This window comes from Mytilus edulis, chromosome 5 (assembly GCF_963676685.1).
Source record: "Mytilus edulis chromosome 5, xbMytEdul2.2, whole genome shotgun sequence".
NCBI lineage: Eukaryota > Metazoa > Mollusca > Bivalvia > Mytilida > Mytilidae > Mytilus > Mytilus edulis.
Genome location: NC_092348.1, coordinates 82,745,853 through 82,763,806, shown reverse-complemented (window position 1 = coordinate 82,763,806; position 17,954 = coordinate 82,745,853). Strand labels below are relative to the sequence as shown.

General features: G+C 29.5%; 1 protein-coding gene across 1 annotated transcript; it reads right to left on the bottom strand.

Annotated features, from left to right (window-relative positions):
• Positions 1 to 1,378: 1,378 nt before the first annotated feature.
• LOC139522544 (brain-specific homeobox protein homolog) lies at positions 1,379 to 16,901 on the bottom strand. Its single transcript, XM_071316017.1, has 4 exons — positions 16,620 to 16,901; positions 10,253 to 10,525; positions 2,792 to 2,976; positions 1,379 to 2,014 (listed from the first exon to the last, which is right to left on the bottom strand). The coding sequence occupies exons 2-4, from the start codon at positions 10,500 to 10,502 to the stop codon at positions 1,727 to 1,729; spliced, it is 723 nt and encodes a 240-aa protein (XP_071172118.1). The 5' UTR covers positions 10,503 to 10,525; positions 16,620 to 16,901; the 3' UTR covers positions 1,379 to 1,726.
• Between the last annotated feature and the right edge of the window lie 1,053 nt (positions 16,902 to 17,954).

Here is a 17,954-nt window from a genome sequence, read left to right as displayed (position 1 = left end):
ACAAAAAGAACTGATGGAATCTTCTAAACTCCAAAAGGAGGAGAGCCCACGTGCATTACCAGAGTAAGTGTCTTCTGCTTTGCATGAAAGCAATATTACCGCAGAGTATACAATTATCAGTGTATATTTTTTTCACCTAACAGACTTTGTTATTTTGTTTTTTGTCCATGGATTTATGAGTTTTGAACAACGGTATACTACTGTTGCCTTTATTTATAAACAATGTCAGAAAATCAATCGTTTTAGAACAAATATTTCATACCCTTTATTCCGTTATTGAAAATAATATAACAAAACATTTCGAACTTATATTATGAAGGAAATTCTATTTCATGACATGATCACGTCAGAAAGCCGAGTAGGACAGATTTTTTTTTCGAATAAAATAAAATTAAATCAGAAATTGTTTGTAATATTGTCCATATGCGCTCTGTATATTTTGTACTTCCATTTTTCGGAAGGATATTTAAAATGCTTTATCACGGAAAGTCTAACAAAACCATGTCTCATTTTTCGTGAATATTTTTGCAGCTTTTCGAGCTCTACTTCCACTTAATTCCTTACAATAAACCATGAGATCGCCAATTTATTCCTGACCAAAATGTAAAAACACAAAAATACTGAACTCCGAAGAAAATTCAAAAGGGAAAGTCCCTAATCAAATGGCAAAATCAAAAGCTCAAACACATCAAACGAATGGATAACAACTGTCATATTCATTTTTCTTTGTAGAAAATGGTGGATTGAACCTGGTTTTATAGCTAACTTAACCTCTTACTTGTACGACATTCGCATCAAATTACATCATATTGACAACGATGCGTGGACAAAACAAACGAACATAATAGGTAAAAATGTCAAAAATAGAGGTACAGCAGTCAGCATTGTGTTACAATCTTAATCACTATAAAAACAAACAAATATGTAGCAAAGAAGCACAAAAATGTATATATCAACTTTAACAACCTCATTGTTTTTATAATTTTTTTGTCAGACGGAATTTTCGAAAGAAATTAACGTCATATGTAGTCGTGTGGCCTTTTATTGCTTACGTCCACTTCTTTTGAATTCAAGGGGATAGTTGTCTCATTGGCAATCATCTCCTTATGTTTATAATCATACTATATGGCAATAGCATACCAGTACAAGAGCACTGGCTGCTATAAACTGATGAAATCCATCAATCCACCAGCAGTAAAGGTCGTCAAACAAACAAACGATACCACACCATATAACATTTATCCAAACTAATCATAAAATGACAAATGTAGGAAAAATAATTTATGATATAAATTAAACTTGAAATTGAAGCTGTCAAGTTATTTGAGTTTAGAATAATTGGAATTGGTGGCGAATTTAAGTCGTATATTAATATCGTACAACAAATTTATTTCGATCCTATATAAGATAACAAAAAGAATGTAACCACACTGATTACAATACATGTCAATAAATTATAAATCTAAAAGAAAAAACACAAACCTTGTCACATTGACAAGTACACAAAGGGATATTGGCAAATGCTTAAAGATTCCAAATTTCTATAATGTATTACTTAATTGCACTGCAACACTCGGAATCTCCAGAATGTACCATTCGTTTGCTAATTTAAAATTGTTTGTATAATCGTAGCACGTGAACTGGAAGCACTATCAATGTCCATTCGTATATCTCTGGTATAGACGTTCTAACGACTGACAACAATTAAAACACACAGATGATTTGTTCATGTTGTTTCATCGGGATCCGTTTCCACGACATCTATTTCCTCTTCCGGTTCCGATTCGTCATGGTGTTGGTTATTTGGCACTGATATCGTCGAAGCACTAGATTTAAAATGACTAAATGGAAAACTTGCGGGGTGTTTGAAATAATTGTCTTCTGTGTTTGATTCTGGTGTGTCACAATCTCGCGAGTGTTCATCTGATTGGTTGTTGGTATCTGTTGAAGAATCAAGTGGCTTTTTCTGAAGCTTTTTGTGTTTCATCCTCCTATTCTGGAACCATGTCTTTACCTATTAAAAAACCAAAATGACTTCTTATTTTCTTCTTGTTTGAATTTTCATAACTAATTGGCAGATGATTTTGTAATTTTGCATATCCAAACATCAAAAAAAATGTTCTGTATAAGAAAGGATTCTTGAAAGATAAGTAATATATATAAATTCATTGCGAGTGTATTTCAGACATTTGTAAAACTGCTCACTTGATTTAGGGTTACTCAACAGTATGAAAAATTATTACCGACACTAAAAGGATACAAGTGTATTGATAATCTGTGCGGCGCTACCTATAATTGATATTTGAATGATATGCCTTTAATCAAACCTGTTTCTCATAAACTAATTTAAACAATTATGGTTCAAACTTCATTAGCTATGCTACTTTTTTAAATTATATCTTTATTTCTAATTCGATTATGAGAATGTTTCTTGACACTTGAATACTACCTGTGTTTCTGATACATAAGACATGACTTTTCTGATTGACACCCAAACCATACATGTATTTTTGATGTACTAAAGTAAAGCTACTTCTTATTGACACTCGTATTACCTCATATTCTGTGTTTCGGATACACTAATAAAGGTTTTCTTCATTTTAACGCTTTAAGCATACATTTTGTACCTTTGTCTGTGATAAACTGGGAAATTGGTATTCGTGTCCGACACTTGAAACATACCTCTATTTCTTATAAATATGTATGGCTTTTAAATTGCCCCTTGAATCACATCTGTGTTTCTGATGCATTAATAAATGCTTATTTTTGATTTATGCTTATTGGATCATACCTGTGTTTCTGATAAGCTTAGTTGTGCTGCCAATTCTACCCTCTCTGGTGTAGACAGATATCTTTGTGTTTCAAATCTTTTTTCTAGACCATTGAGTTGTTGGTCACTAAATACTGTCCGAGCTTTCCTTCGCCGACAATGTTTTCCCGGACTGTCGTGTTGGAATAACGGATTCAGAGGAAATCCTGAAAACAAAATTGTATGTTTTAAAACCAGTGCCTAATTTTACTTATCATCAACCCTATAACAACATTTACAGATATACGTGTGCATTTCATATCAGTTTTGAAACATGGTTTTCGATTGGCGTTCAAGTATACACATGATATAGACAATACAAAATAAAATTCTTGAATTAATGAATTGTAAAAACAACCCAAGAAAAAATTCCTGCGATCAAGGTATACTTAAAATTCCTTGGTTTAGAAAAGTTTCATGATTTTTTATTAATGTTAAAAGACATTTTGTTTGACTTTTTGCGATCAACTTTATAGTTCCATCCTTTGTGAAAGTCACTTTAGATGATAGATTTGTAACCAAAAAATTGGGAATTGGTTTTTTTATCAAGCCAGTAACCTCGTAAAGCAAATAACGGAAAATAGATTATGTTTATCAACAAGTAAAAATATATACCTTTATTTACTTTTTGGCAATATTGATAGTATAACAGCAATATTTAGTCGGTTGGAATTTTGTAGTTTAATTTAGTAAAACATCGACAACCTTAAAATCCCATCTATCTGTCCAATTCGGTAAAAATAATAAAGGTTGAGTATTGAATAACAAGATCGAAACGAGAATTAAAGATATATGAAAATTTACGTATTGTTGTCACGAAAGGTAACTTATAAAATGAAAAACTAACTAAATTGTTACAACAAAACCCAGTGGCATGCTTATTTCCTTATTTACTTTTTCATTCTTTAATTGAATACAATAATAAACCAATTACTAGTATGTAAGTAGTATATACCAACACACATACTAGACTAAATACCTATTTATATTTAGTGTTTGTGCTGAAACTGATATATGTATACTTCCTTGTCATGAGATGAAAAGGAAATCAAAATAATACATCTTGTATTGTGTAATGTATTTTATGGTTTATTATATAGAATAGGGGCGAAAGATACCAGGGGCCGGTTTCACGAAGCTATCCTAAGATATATCTTAGTCTTATGATCCTCTTATGACTATCCTAGGACATATCTCAGATTCCGTCTCGAAGCTGTCTTATGATCATCTTAGCTAAGACATCCTAAACCTGTCGCAAGTTCTTTAAATTTTCAAATATAAATATGATCTACGGAAAAAAATCATGTAAATGTAGTATGTCTTACTATAAATTATTCTAAACGTATTGGTTAATATAATGACATAATTTGCAAAATAAATATAAGAAAATAAAAGTAATTTATATATGAATTATCTTTAAACAATACATCAATATAAATATGAAATTTTCAATGCAAAATTAAGAAAAAAGAATATAAAATTATGACATTGTTTTGGTACAAGTGAGTTGAATTCAATTTCGACTTTATTGGTTATAAAAGGTTAAGGGATAAAATCGTGCAATTTTTATATCAATACATCGAATTTTCATTGTTGACAAATCCTGATAATCCGTCAATGTATACATGTTTTAAGCAGGAACAGGAGAATAGATAATTAGATAATAATAAGATATGTTTTTTTTCAAAATTAATATAAAAAATGAGTGTAATTTATATAAATAAACGTACAACTATCCTAAGACCATCATAAGACACCTCTCGCGTTGTCCTAACTTTATGACCAACTTTAAGAGATGTCCTAATTTAGGACCGCTTTGTGAAACCCACTTAGGACTAAGATATGTCGTAAGACCATCCTAAGACATGTCTTAGTCCTAAGATAGCTTCGTGAAACTGGGCCCAGAGGGACAGTCAAACTCATAATCGAAAATAAACCGACAACGCCATAGAAAACAAAGAAAAAGACAAAACGACAAATAATAGTACACAAGCCACAACATAGAAAAGGAAATACTAAGCAACACGAACCCCATCAAAAATTTGGGGGGATCTCAGGTGCTCCATATCGTTATCGCCCTTAATTCGACTTTTCGTTGCATTCTTGAAAAAAGTATTAAAAGCATCAAAAACCATAAGTAAACAATTAAAAGTAAGTATCTATAAACCTAGAAACCTCGACAAGAAGGTCTTTGGACATTCATTTATCAATTTTCTGAACTGTATATTACAATACGAGCAAACAATAACATTTGTTACAGGGACTAACTTGCTTGATAGAGTATGTAATATGTTGTCTGTAGACTATAGAATCAGACAAATTAATGACTAATGGGAAATATACAATTAATGTAATTGTTTACTTCCTCTATGTGCATATATTTGTTTTTCAATATCCACAATATTGCTATTAATGCTACCGTAAACAAAAATTTAAAAAAAAATGTAAAGTATGTGTGAAGTCGCTAAATGCCACGTTTAATTTGAAGTTTTTATATTTAATTTCGAATTAAAAATTATCTGCATTTCGAAATTCGCAACTTTCCAATGTAAAATTTGTAATAAAAATTGGTCCATTGTACAACATCCCTAGACGACCGTGTACATGTACCGTATGAAATGAATGTTTTGGTGATGGATGCCATTATTTATATATATGCAGTAATAATTCTATACTGATCTTATAGGAAAATACATTCTTAAATAGTTTACTTCAGATCCATCTGTACTGACATTGCAAAAGATGCTGTCCTGATGTCACTGTCAGCTGCAACCTTACTTTTCTATAGATATCAAGAAACTGTCTTAAGTCTTCTGAATAGGTATATATTCAGTCTTATTGTCTATTTAAGTAACATTTACGTTATTAGTCTCCCGACTGTTCTGTCATTTCGTGTTTAGTAACAAACTTTATGTGTTAAAAAAAATTTAGATGAGATTTAAATAGAGACACGAATGCTCATTTAATTGTCTCAAAAGCACACCAACGGATTAAATACTTCGTCAGGAAGGCTTTAAGGATGTTTGCTTGTCATGTTTTGGAATTGTTGTCAGATTTTCGAAATCCTCTGGTTTTATCCATTTGAATGCCTTAAAAATTTTTGCCTATGGACCCCCATTTTTCTCTTTATAAATCTTTTACATGTATAATTATAAGCCAATTGTATAAGTCTTATAAAATCTTATTTATTTTTTAATAGTTATTGAGAACTTTAACAATTCCAATGGCTAATATCTCTAAAACAAGCACATTGACCACTATTTTGTTTTCTGCTTTTTTAATTTCTCAATTAATCCCCTATCAATATATACTAGTGTTATGGAAAGCTATTTATTCTAAAACTGAGCAGCGAACTTCCTAAATAGCATTTTCTGAATTTTAAAGCAACTGGGGATGGTGTTGTGTTTTTTAAATGTATTATTTTTACTTAAATTCCAAACATGTTGATTTCGTCAGGGATATATTTTTTCAAACGTTTAAATATCTAAGACAAATGATTTTTCAAGAGAATAACCGTTGAAAGGGGGATAACTCTATTTCATTCCTTTGAACTCTGCTTTTAACGTATAAATTTGATTTGTTTTTTGGGGTTTTTTTTATTGTCAGCATGAAAATACTGTTCTATTGATGATTATTATTCTCATAATGTGAATTATTTCAATATTTTAAAGACCTTATGTGATACAAGACAGGAACATCAGAAACCCGTCAAACAGAAGCCGTCTTTATGACGGAAAATGTAAAAAAAAAAAACAACAGTTTCAATAAAAATTGTTTGCAGCATTAAGAAAAAAAGAACATATACAATGCTTCATAAACAACCATTGTTAAAAGATTGACCGCCCAGTACCTAGCTATTAAACGGATTGTAGCAATAGTATTTGAACCAATTATTTATGTAACTCCAGAAGTGTTCCATTATTTTAAATGTCGCGCCGGTCCATCATTTTGAATGTCGCACTAGTCTGTTAGTTTAAATGTCACACCGGTCTGTTACTTTAAATGTTGCACCGATGCTTGATGCGTCGTGCAAGGTGAAGGTCAGAGTAGGTCACATGGTTTTAAATAAGTTGTTTGAAGCAAATTTAAGTGTATCAAATCTACATTTTCAAGTCGACGGTTACTTTTTCAACTTCGGATATTTATGAAACAATTTCATTAATCAAATTTCCATCTCACTCTTCATGTTTTGAGTATTATAAAACAAACGTAGTATATTTGTATGTGTCCCTTAACATTTGAAAATCTCGATGTACAAAACATAATAACAACTAAATGTATTTGATTTTGATATAAATATAGAGCTATGATATGAATAATACACCAAGACCTTGTGCAATGCTTTGAATAGCATACTTTAGTATACATTATAATTATTTGTATGGTGCTTTACTCTAAAATAGTTTTCATTTTTCAAGTAAAATATACAATTGAAGAATTACAATTGCATTTTGAGTCAGATTTCTTGTGTCTGTTAATGAGGATGCAATATTGAAGAAAATGTCGCATGCAAATTTAACATTCATACCAACATTGAAAATTTGAAATGTGTTTTGCAGGTGGAGTCAGGAAGTTATTAATTTAAATTATGTAAAAGCTATATAATATATTATGATACGTATATATACAATTATTATCTTTCAGATAAAACAGATAAAGACAAATTTGTAGGAATGGTAGAGATCTGCATCATTTAGTCAAATATCGTGCAAGTGGGGAAATAAATAAACAAATGAATACATCAAAAACAGTTGTATTTATATAACTCTTGATATACACAAATTATCTTTGTCCAGTTAGTTTTTATAAATACTTTAATAATTAAATAAAAAAAAGAGAAAGGGAAATTTTCAAAACATATAAATGGTATTTACTTTGGTTATCAAGAAAGGCATTTTTCTTCTATGACAGAATGTATACATTGTGAAATATATTAAATATGTATTTGCCGTGTTTAAACAAAAATAATTTAGCGCCATCTACTGGTATTTTATCTCATGGAATAAGCTCGAGAAGACTATACTGAAATATTCGGGTTAAATATTAAATTTTTCAACGAAGTGAAAGTGCTGTCAATAACTAGCAACGGTGAAACGTGCAGATCAAGAGGAGTAACTCTTATCAAAGTCAAAGTCCCGACAAATTAATAGCTTTAAATTATCAAAAAGAACTTTATCCCATTAAGTATATAAACACCTCAATCGAGATATCAAGCTTTAATTATATCTATATTAACACAATGTAATACTCAAGATATATCTCTATAATTCCTAAAATAAAGTCTTTTGCCTCGATAGTAAAACCATGACAATGTGATAAATACGGGATCAGACTTTTTACTTATTAGAATGATGATAAAATAGCTATTTTTTCCCAGTATCATGCTTGAAATTGTGCCGTTCTTTGTTTGATACTAAAGCTTACATAAGTAATGTTGTTTTCGTTTGTTTTTGGTTCTTATTTCTTTCTTTATCCAGACCTTGCAATGTATATAGATAAGCAATGGATTGCAAAAAAAAGAGAGAACACGGACATTTAATTGACAGTTGAAAATGCTACAAATAATGATTGTTCTCTCGTCTATCATTTTTTTACGATATAAGTATATATTTATGCATTAACATATTTATTTCCATTGGTTTGAAAAAAATCCCTTCTTCAGTTCACATTTTTGTTAGTATCACTTTTTTCAAACTTATTCAAATCTATTTTTATTTATGGTTTATTTTCATTTCGATTTTTATAGAGAGACGATACGATTGCAAAGGATATTCACATTTCTTTTATATCCGATATAAATAATTTGAAACCCTAAGCAGCAATACTAGAAAGTGAAAATGGATCTACGGTCATCATGATCATTATCGCTTTCAAAGACGACTAATTACAGGTATTAATCTCTCCGCCAGTAAGTAGTCCGACACTATAATTGCAATTATTTATCGCATAAGCAGGTGATAAAACAAACATTAACATTAAAAAATAGATATCTGAGGATTACTATCTACTAGTGTGAAAAAACAATCACAAAACTTTAACGGATTAAGTAAAACTGTTTAATATACTTCTGCTGGTGGGAGTTTGAGCGTTGGTTCGCATGTCCAAAAAAAGAACCTAGATTTTGCTACAATTGGCGTGAAATTTAATTTACTATTTCCCACTATTTTAACATCGCACCAATACTTTATAGTAAAAACTAGCGTCATTTCCGGCTTATATATGAGTTAAACTGTTCTATGTATTTCTTTGGTTTTAAAATAATGTCACTTTATAATTTTTACTTTTTGTTTTTAAAAGAAAAACTAATTCTTTCCTCTTTTGAATTCGTAAGCCGTCGGTTTGCAAATTCTACAATTTAAACTATACTTTGCTTTTGAATATTTAAGTAAGCCTACAAAGTATTGACCTTTAAAAAGCAACCATATATATAGTTACTTTTATGATAGGTTAAACATGTCTTACATATTAAATTCTAGTCGCCATCAGCATCATCATTCAAATAGAGGAAAATTTGATATATAAAAATAGTGAAAATATGTTTTAAAAACATTAAAGAAAGCGATAATGAAGTTATATAGGTTATGCGGTTTTGTGTGGTTTGATATTAATTATAATTGCTCTTCGCTCCAGGTTCAGTGGGAAATATTTCATACACTTTAAGGACGAATGTCTTTATGAATGTAAAGAGTTAACGAATTACTCTTTTATTGATGAAAGAATGTGGCACAAATTAAGGAGATTTGTTTAATTTATTTATTGCTGTTTTATAGAATAATGCAGCTTTTATTTAGAGTGATACAATATTGTTATTATGTGATTTAATAAATGAATTTATTTTTCCCTCTCAAGATTCAAGATTTTACTGTACATTTAGTCAAACTATTTTTTCAAATATTAATATTTAAATCTTAATTTAAAGAGAAATAGAGGAATCATTATTTTAGCAAGATAAGACATGAAATATCGTGAAAAAGATGGAAGAAAATACTTTAGATAACCTTTTTTAATATACATTTCTAGGCTTTATACTTTTATAGAAATAAATTGCGAATGTAGACCACAATCGATAATAAATTTTGTCTTTGTGCGTTGAGTCAATCTGTGATATTTTATATGTACATGCATTTAGGCGAAGGATAAATTAATATAGTGATTGTATTTCAAAATATGTATATATGCGGAGCAATAGAATGAATAAAGCATGCTTTTATTTTCAAAAAACAGAAATAAAAGTAAAAATTAGGCATTTATAAAAACAAAAAGAGGTAATAGCAGGTTCATATAATATATTATTTCAGTATCCCCACCCCTCCCCACCCCACCCCCCAAAAAGTAGGTTTAGATATTTCAGTATGAAATAAAAATAAATCACAATATATTACAAAGAAATTATAAAAAGGAACATTGAAAATGACAATATTTAAAAAAAAAATAATAACTCACCAGCCGTTGGTATCAGGAACGGGTGGTCTGAATGCTTGTGTAGAAAGTTCTGTGCTTGCAAAACTTGATGAGGATACAATAGATGTGTTCCCGGAATGCACTGGAATCCGTATTCTGGTATACCGGGACGGAAGAGTCCGTGGTTTATTTCTGCACGGCACATTGTCTTTGGTTTGTTTAACAAGATATCCTCTATAAAGAACGATGTTGGTCTTGATGAAGAATTTTCAGAAAAAGAACTTATGTTCATTTTTCTCTTTCAAAGTAATAAATCTAAAAAAATTAATATATGTTTCAATTTTCTAAATATTAAACTTTCAAAATTGATCAACTTTCATTCAAATGTATTTGTTATTATTTTTATTTCGCCATGTGCCACTATAAAATGTTATCTTTTATGTTCAAATGTAAATAAATGACGTATAAAAGATGAAAAATTTGTCCATTTAAGTAAACTAATAAATAGCCAATCAGATACGGTGATTTAGAAGTCGACATCACATGATTAGCTGGAAGAAAATCTTCCGGAGGTGTGATTAATGAAATGTTATTAGAAAATTGATGAAATTAATCAGCACGAGGGACTTGTTACAGTCGTGTAATTTACCATTTCCTATCCCCTTACTCCGGTAATTAGTAATTCCGGACTTTTTAGTTTTGATTTCTGATCATTTGGAATTTGTGCTTGCCATCTGAGTCCGGTAATCTTTTGGTGACGAGTTGCATAGTGATTAGGTCGTCTGCGAGTCCTGTATAATCACAAAAAGCGTTGATAAAGCTTTTCTTCATAAAAAAATATCACTCTTTTTTTTTTTGGCATCTTACTTTTAATTGATTAGAAATATATCTTGGGATAATGTACGTTTATAAATCAATGAGAGAAATACAAATTACTTCCTCGTTCTATGACCGAGCTTACTTTTGTATCCAACTGAGAACTGTAACGTCCCAACCCCACCCCACCCCACCCCCAGTTTCCATCAAATAATACCTGCTTATAGCCTACCAGAAACCAAATGTATTGATAAAATTTTACATGAAAAATACGTTTCTTTAGTTGGTGATTTGAGAAAAAAAATATTGATACAAAGGTTGGAAAAAAAGAGGTAGAAAACTTCAGCACAAAGAGGTAGGGTGATTTCTCCTGAATAAATTTTACATCTCAACCTTTACAAAAAATCAGCCTTTACTTTAATTCACAGTATCACGGCTTCCTGACTTATTTCTGACAATTTTAACACATATTGGCAAATTACAAATGTTTGTCTCTAAAGTTTATATGAAAGAAATCCTTATTGACAAAACAGAAGCTCTGTTGGAAATACTAAATACTGCCTCTCGAATAGAATTTCATTAATTTTGGTACGCGTCATTAAATGCATTTTGTTTATAAAACACATGTAAAATGACAATTGTTTACAAAAATGTCTTCAACAGCAATATATTGCAATTCATAACATATTAATTTTATAGAAATATGGAAAATATTGATATATATATATATATATATATATAGGAATTCGTCTCTTTGATATTCGAAAAAAACTTTAAAGATTTTGACTCTGTGAGTGAAACAAATACAGAGAACATTGACTAGATACGTCTTCTCTAGAAATTATAAAATAAATATTTGAAAATTAGAACTTCTCTAGCTCATCTCAAAATTAACGATTATATAAATTAAGATTGAATATATGTGTGCTGTTTACAATACAAAGTATTATAACCCTGATAAAATTTATAGTTTAAACTTGTAGATCTGTCTGCGGTTGCAATATTAACTGAAAATATGAGATATTTCTGTCAGAAAAAAATACAACCTGTTTAAGATTATGTTATTCTCTGAAGTTATAAGTGAAATTGTCTAATTGACAATCATACTACCACTTCCTATTTTGCAATTTTATAGAAATATGGAAAGTTTAAGTGTAGTAATTTGTGTCTTTGATATTCGATGCACAGCATGATTTTAAAAGTTTTAGATTTTGACTCTTCTACAGAGTAAATGACCGTACTTCTTTGAGACGAGCTTCAGAAATTTATCTATTTACTAGAAATTTAGAACCTCTTGAACTCACTGCAAAGTTTACGATTACATATATTTTAAATATATATGCTGTTTACAATAAAAAAGCATTATAACCCTGACAAGATTTTCCAATTTTTTTTAAAAGATATTGTCTGTTTCAGTTGCAATAGTTACTAAAATATGGACTATTTTGTCAGAACAAAATACACCCGCATTAGAGAAAAATATGTTGTTCATTCTCTGCAGTTATGAGTGAAATTTTCTTACTAGCATTCGTGACTGAAATGGAACTATAACTGCTTGATCAATGAATATGTCATGAAATGTATTTTTTACCAGGAAAAAGGTCAGTTATGCTTTTGTTTGAACAAACAGTTAAATCGAAGGATCCCAACCACCTCCCATAGTTCCCTCTCGGTTTAATCTGTTGAAAACAGGTCATAATATATATAGACTTTGAAAATTAGGGAGTATGGAATCGGTTCTATTATATCTTAATATACATTGGACAATAGTTTGTTTTAACGTCCTAGTAACAAGATTTTGTGTTACTAAAAGGAATGAAAAGAGAGCAGTGAGACCACCCAATTTACAACACAATAAAACCCTAAAAATCATTTTAGTATTTCTCAAATTGAAATCATTGACAGACGGGGAGTTAATATTTGAATACAGAATATAAATATATAAAGTTTTCACGAGTAAAGAGAAGTTGGGAATAAATAAAACAGAAACTACTAAATAATCGTCAACTTCAAAATATGTGTTAATGAAGAAAACCATTGAGGAGAAGAGTAAGTTTTGTTAAATTTTATATTGTATTTTTTTTTATGAAAAAAAATGAATAAAAAAAGGTGCCATCTGACTATCTAACCGCTTTGTTTTCATCCTTTAAAATATATTTTTTCTCTCCGGTTTCGTGTTTGCATAGATATTTCCTTTATGATAATGCCATTATAGATGTAAGAGTAAAGTCTTAACCTTAACGATTTTCCTGTTCTTTGAATGCCGTTATCTTCATTTTATTCGATGAAAGCGGTAATTGTCCAAGGAGTTTTGACAAATTATACAAAGTTTATTCTGAATAAATCTCGTCAACATGATAATTAAATAAATCATTACACAAAAAAACTAGTAAAACGTCCGTGTATTTGTAAAATGATTAGGAAAACACACATAATTGGTTTAACAAACGATCTTACAAAGAATCTAATACAATTTCACCCACAGTGACAATATTCTTCAGAAATGAACATAATTATGCTCGCTGCGAGCGGCGTATGCCACTAGAGACCGTCGTGACTTGGGGTAATTAATATTATAAATTTGTAACTATCGTCTTCAAAATGAGATAAAAATACGTTGATTTCGATGTTCTTCTAATTAAACGGAAAATAAATCCGTCCGGTGCTTCCTTTAGAATTTTGTTATTTGCTGACCCAGTGGGACCAATTTTCTAAAACGAGACTGATTTGTGGCGTAAAAAGACATTATACAAAGTCAATTCCTACATTGGACCATATGTGTAAAGATTGACCTTCCATAATGAGTAGTTAAGTTCCGTTTATCGTGTTCCGTGATTGGAATTTTTCCCTTGTTTATAAAGATCTTGGAAGAAAATAGTTTAATTGGCATTACTAAGGAATCAGAGAGTAGTAACGTGATCAGCTGCGTTGAGAATTACAATAACTACGGGTTTTATCAAATTGACTAATGAATAATGATAAATTCTCTCTGACATCTCTATCTATTTACATGGAAACTTAAGATTTAACCACCCAGAGACACGTAATGTTATTTAATTGCTTCATCATAAAATATAAACTATAAAATAATTCAACATCCGCAATTAAATATGAAAAAATGAGTGATTATTTCCATGCGTTGACATTTTCTAGTTTTAAGCTGGTGTAAAATATAAAAACAATAACGGCATCCTTTTAAGTCCTTTATTTTACAACCATTTCATTTTTATTTTTTTAAATTGTTATAACTCTATCTTAAAGAAACAATCCTTTCTCTGCTTAGGGGGTTTGAAAATGATTCATTCAAAAATAATTTTATATAAAAAAAACTTCATCATTGAGGAATTCGTTTTTAAAAATATTTTCCCTAGACACAAAAAGAAATGAAAATTCAAGAACAACTCATAATAATTTTTTTTATTCCGCCTTGTGGACTAATAATCGCTTGTCAACCAAGGATAATTTTCTTTCTGTTAAAGTATAACTAGAGTGGTGATTGCCATAAAACTTGAAGTTTTCTTACACTAATCGTCTTTTATTACCATTATAGGGATATCTAATGCGTTGAATGATTAATTATTATGGTATTCTAGAAATTATAACCTAACCGTGCGTCGGAGTAAATAGGAGAGCGAAAGTAATCCCAAAAGTAGATACAGATCGAGGATGTAGGTTGAGATCCTCTTACTTCTCCAAAACTTTTCCATGTAATTTCAGGGTTGGGAATAAGCAAGCTTTGAGAAATTGTAAACTGATGTTTCATGATTTTTTAGTTTATTTCGTTTTTCATTTTATAGTTTCATTATTTAATAACAACACAGAGCTCTGAAATTGCTGTTGATTTTAATGGAACATTATTTATTTCTTTAATTCTTTATTTCTTTATTTCTCTTTAGATATTTCTTTATTTCTTTATTACATTTGTCCTTTATTTCTTTATTTCAATATTTCTTTATTTCAATATTTCTTTATTTCAATATTTCTTTATTTCAATATTTCTTTATTTCTTTATTTCTTTATTTCTTTATTTCTTTATTATCAATTTTTATTTTATTTTCAATTCTTTATTTATTCATTTACAAGTTTTGTTTATTTATTCATTTATCAATTGTGTGTATATTATTAACATGGAATTTTATGTAGAATTTATTGTATCAGAATTTGAGAAATATTTTCACTTTTTCATAGTACTGTATCAACATAGGTTCTTCAGAATTAAACAATATATATATACTGTAATCAGGAAAAAATAAACTATCATATCTAATATAATTTGCTTACATGTCATTATTTTTCAAAGAAATCGAATCCGAACGAACTAAAAATAATAATACAATTGTAAAACAAAAGTACAAAATGCAAAAATTTAGGGAAAAAAGTATTATTGTTTGTTAGTTGTGAGTTTTCAACTTCATTTAAAATGAAGTTTTCGAGTTATTGCTAATTTTCGTTGCGTTAAAACCCAAAATTTTATAAAAAATAGAATATGCTATCGTCATTTTTTGTTTAAATCTAAGTATTTCAAATTTTCAACATTTTCATCAAGAGATAATTGAATACATTTGTATCCTATAAATTGTGTTGATTGTCGCTTCAACCAACTTTTTTATAGAAATTTATTGGAAATAAGTCTGATGTTTTTGAATATATTTTGCTTTATTAGAAAATTAAATTTTCGTCTGCAGTTCTATACTGAATATTGAATTATGCCTGTGTTGATTTGTTAACAGATTTTCTGCGTGATTCAATGCGTTATTCTTTCGTTTTTGTGGCTTGCCGTAATGTGACCGTGCTCTCACTTTGTAATCACTCGGATAATTTAAATAAGACATAATTAGTTTAATTCTAGCCATTTTCATCGTTTATCTCCGAAGACGTGAGCTGAAAGCACCAATAATTTGACGATAAAACTGGTTGATAAACGATTTTGTGTTATTTTCAATATTTCTTCAGAAATTTAGATTAAGGCAATGCTATTTTCTCAGAAGGGCGCAGGATATCAAATCATGTAGCCTTTCAACATATTAGCTGTTTCTTAGTACTGCTTAAAAGCGTCATAATAGCTTCAAATGGCACCAAACCTGACAAATTACATCTTAAATGCTTGTAATGTCACTTAATTTCATGTAAAACGTTGGAAAATTGGCGAAAGCATTCATCAAAATCATCTACAAAATAGCTAGCGTCACAGGAGTGCTAGAAATGCTAGATCTAATTTCCTCATTTTGCCAAATTAGATGATTCCTTCTAAATTGATGGTTTAAGTAAATTTTCTATAATATAAAATAATTGGGCCTAATTTAACAATAGAGTTACTTAAGACAGTACTTTCTTGAGTGCAGAAAACGGGTAAAAATCCAGACCAAAATTTAATAATATTTCTTCACAATTTAATGCAAAATTAGAAAAATGAGAGTAAATAATAAAAGTAAGTGTTTCTTTTTGAGGCTCATGAAGACATTAAACATATAAGTTGAAATATAAATATTATTTTACATTTCATTATTAGATTAGAAGTAAAATCGTGGGAAATTTTATCTTCAAAAGACTAATAAATAAGAGCAATTTTAGGTATACAAAAAATAGTTCTTACCTTTTGGGACGTATCTTCCATTTATGTCCATTTCAGTCGAATTGAATGTTGGAAATTATTTCTGTTAGGTCACGGAATTTGCGAAAGTATTTCATTTTAATTGTTTCAATGCCGAAATAATTTCCTTGTGATGGTAAATATATCCAGTAGTTCTAGCAAAAACGTATTATAGAGCTGCAATTTTTTTTTTGAAAATTATAGCACGAAAGAATTGAAAATACTACTCTGTTAATTAATATATCGTACATTAATGATCGGCCATTTTGGAACATTTGAAAAAAGATTTTGAAATATATGAATATTCATTTAACTTACACCTAAAAGGTGACGTATAATGACCATTGTCCAATCGAGGTACTTATGGGGATTTCAAAAAGCATTTTCATTGTAACATCTTTTTTATGTTTCTTAGTTTTTTTTTATTTCTAAGAACGTGTCCTGACTGAGGATAAAGGTAAAACGAGACACCTTAATTGCAATTGGAAAGTCGACCCAGACCTGATAAACAAACAAGACAATGTAAATCCGGATCTTCGGAGGGGTGAAGAATTATGAGGGATAGGGATTTGCCGGACAATAAGACTATAACAATGGGATTAACAGGAAGATAATGCTTCTGAATAGGAGTACTAATTAATAATAATGTCCGGATTATAACAGTACAGAGATAGGTTCGTGTACATTGTGTAACTTGGTATTCTGTGATCTCAATATGACAAACGAGCAATGATTTGTTCACGGCTGTAGTAGTTTTATCAGATGTTTATTTACGGAGGCGATTGAACTCACGATTTAAAAAAATACATTATTCGTATGTTTACTAGCTTCTACTTATAGTATTGAATTTGTGCTTCTTGTTTGGCGTCCATGTAAATCTTAAATTGCAAAAAAAAAAACAACAAAAAACCCAACACAGATGAGTGAAGTAAGTAAAAATGTGACTTCAGTTTTATTTTTACACCGACATGTATTCAAAAATATAATGTCTGTGATACATTGGCAAATGCACTGTTAAAATTAAATTTAATTTAACTCATAAAAGTCTGAAAGCAACCAAAATGATAAAATTTGAACGAAAATATTTTTTAATATAAACTATATAGACCAATAAGGCCAGTTAAAGTAACAAACGGGAGTACATTTCGTTTCCAGATTTCTGTGTTACGTATATATTTCTTCGTTTTTAACGAACAGAAAAAAATATTCAAACATTAAATGTCAAAATGCAGGTTATTTCAGCAATAAAAACTTGTAATATTTGAATTGAAAAAAATAGCACTAGGCCGAGTAACGACCTATTTTACAATACAAAGGCAAATTTCACTCACATCAATT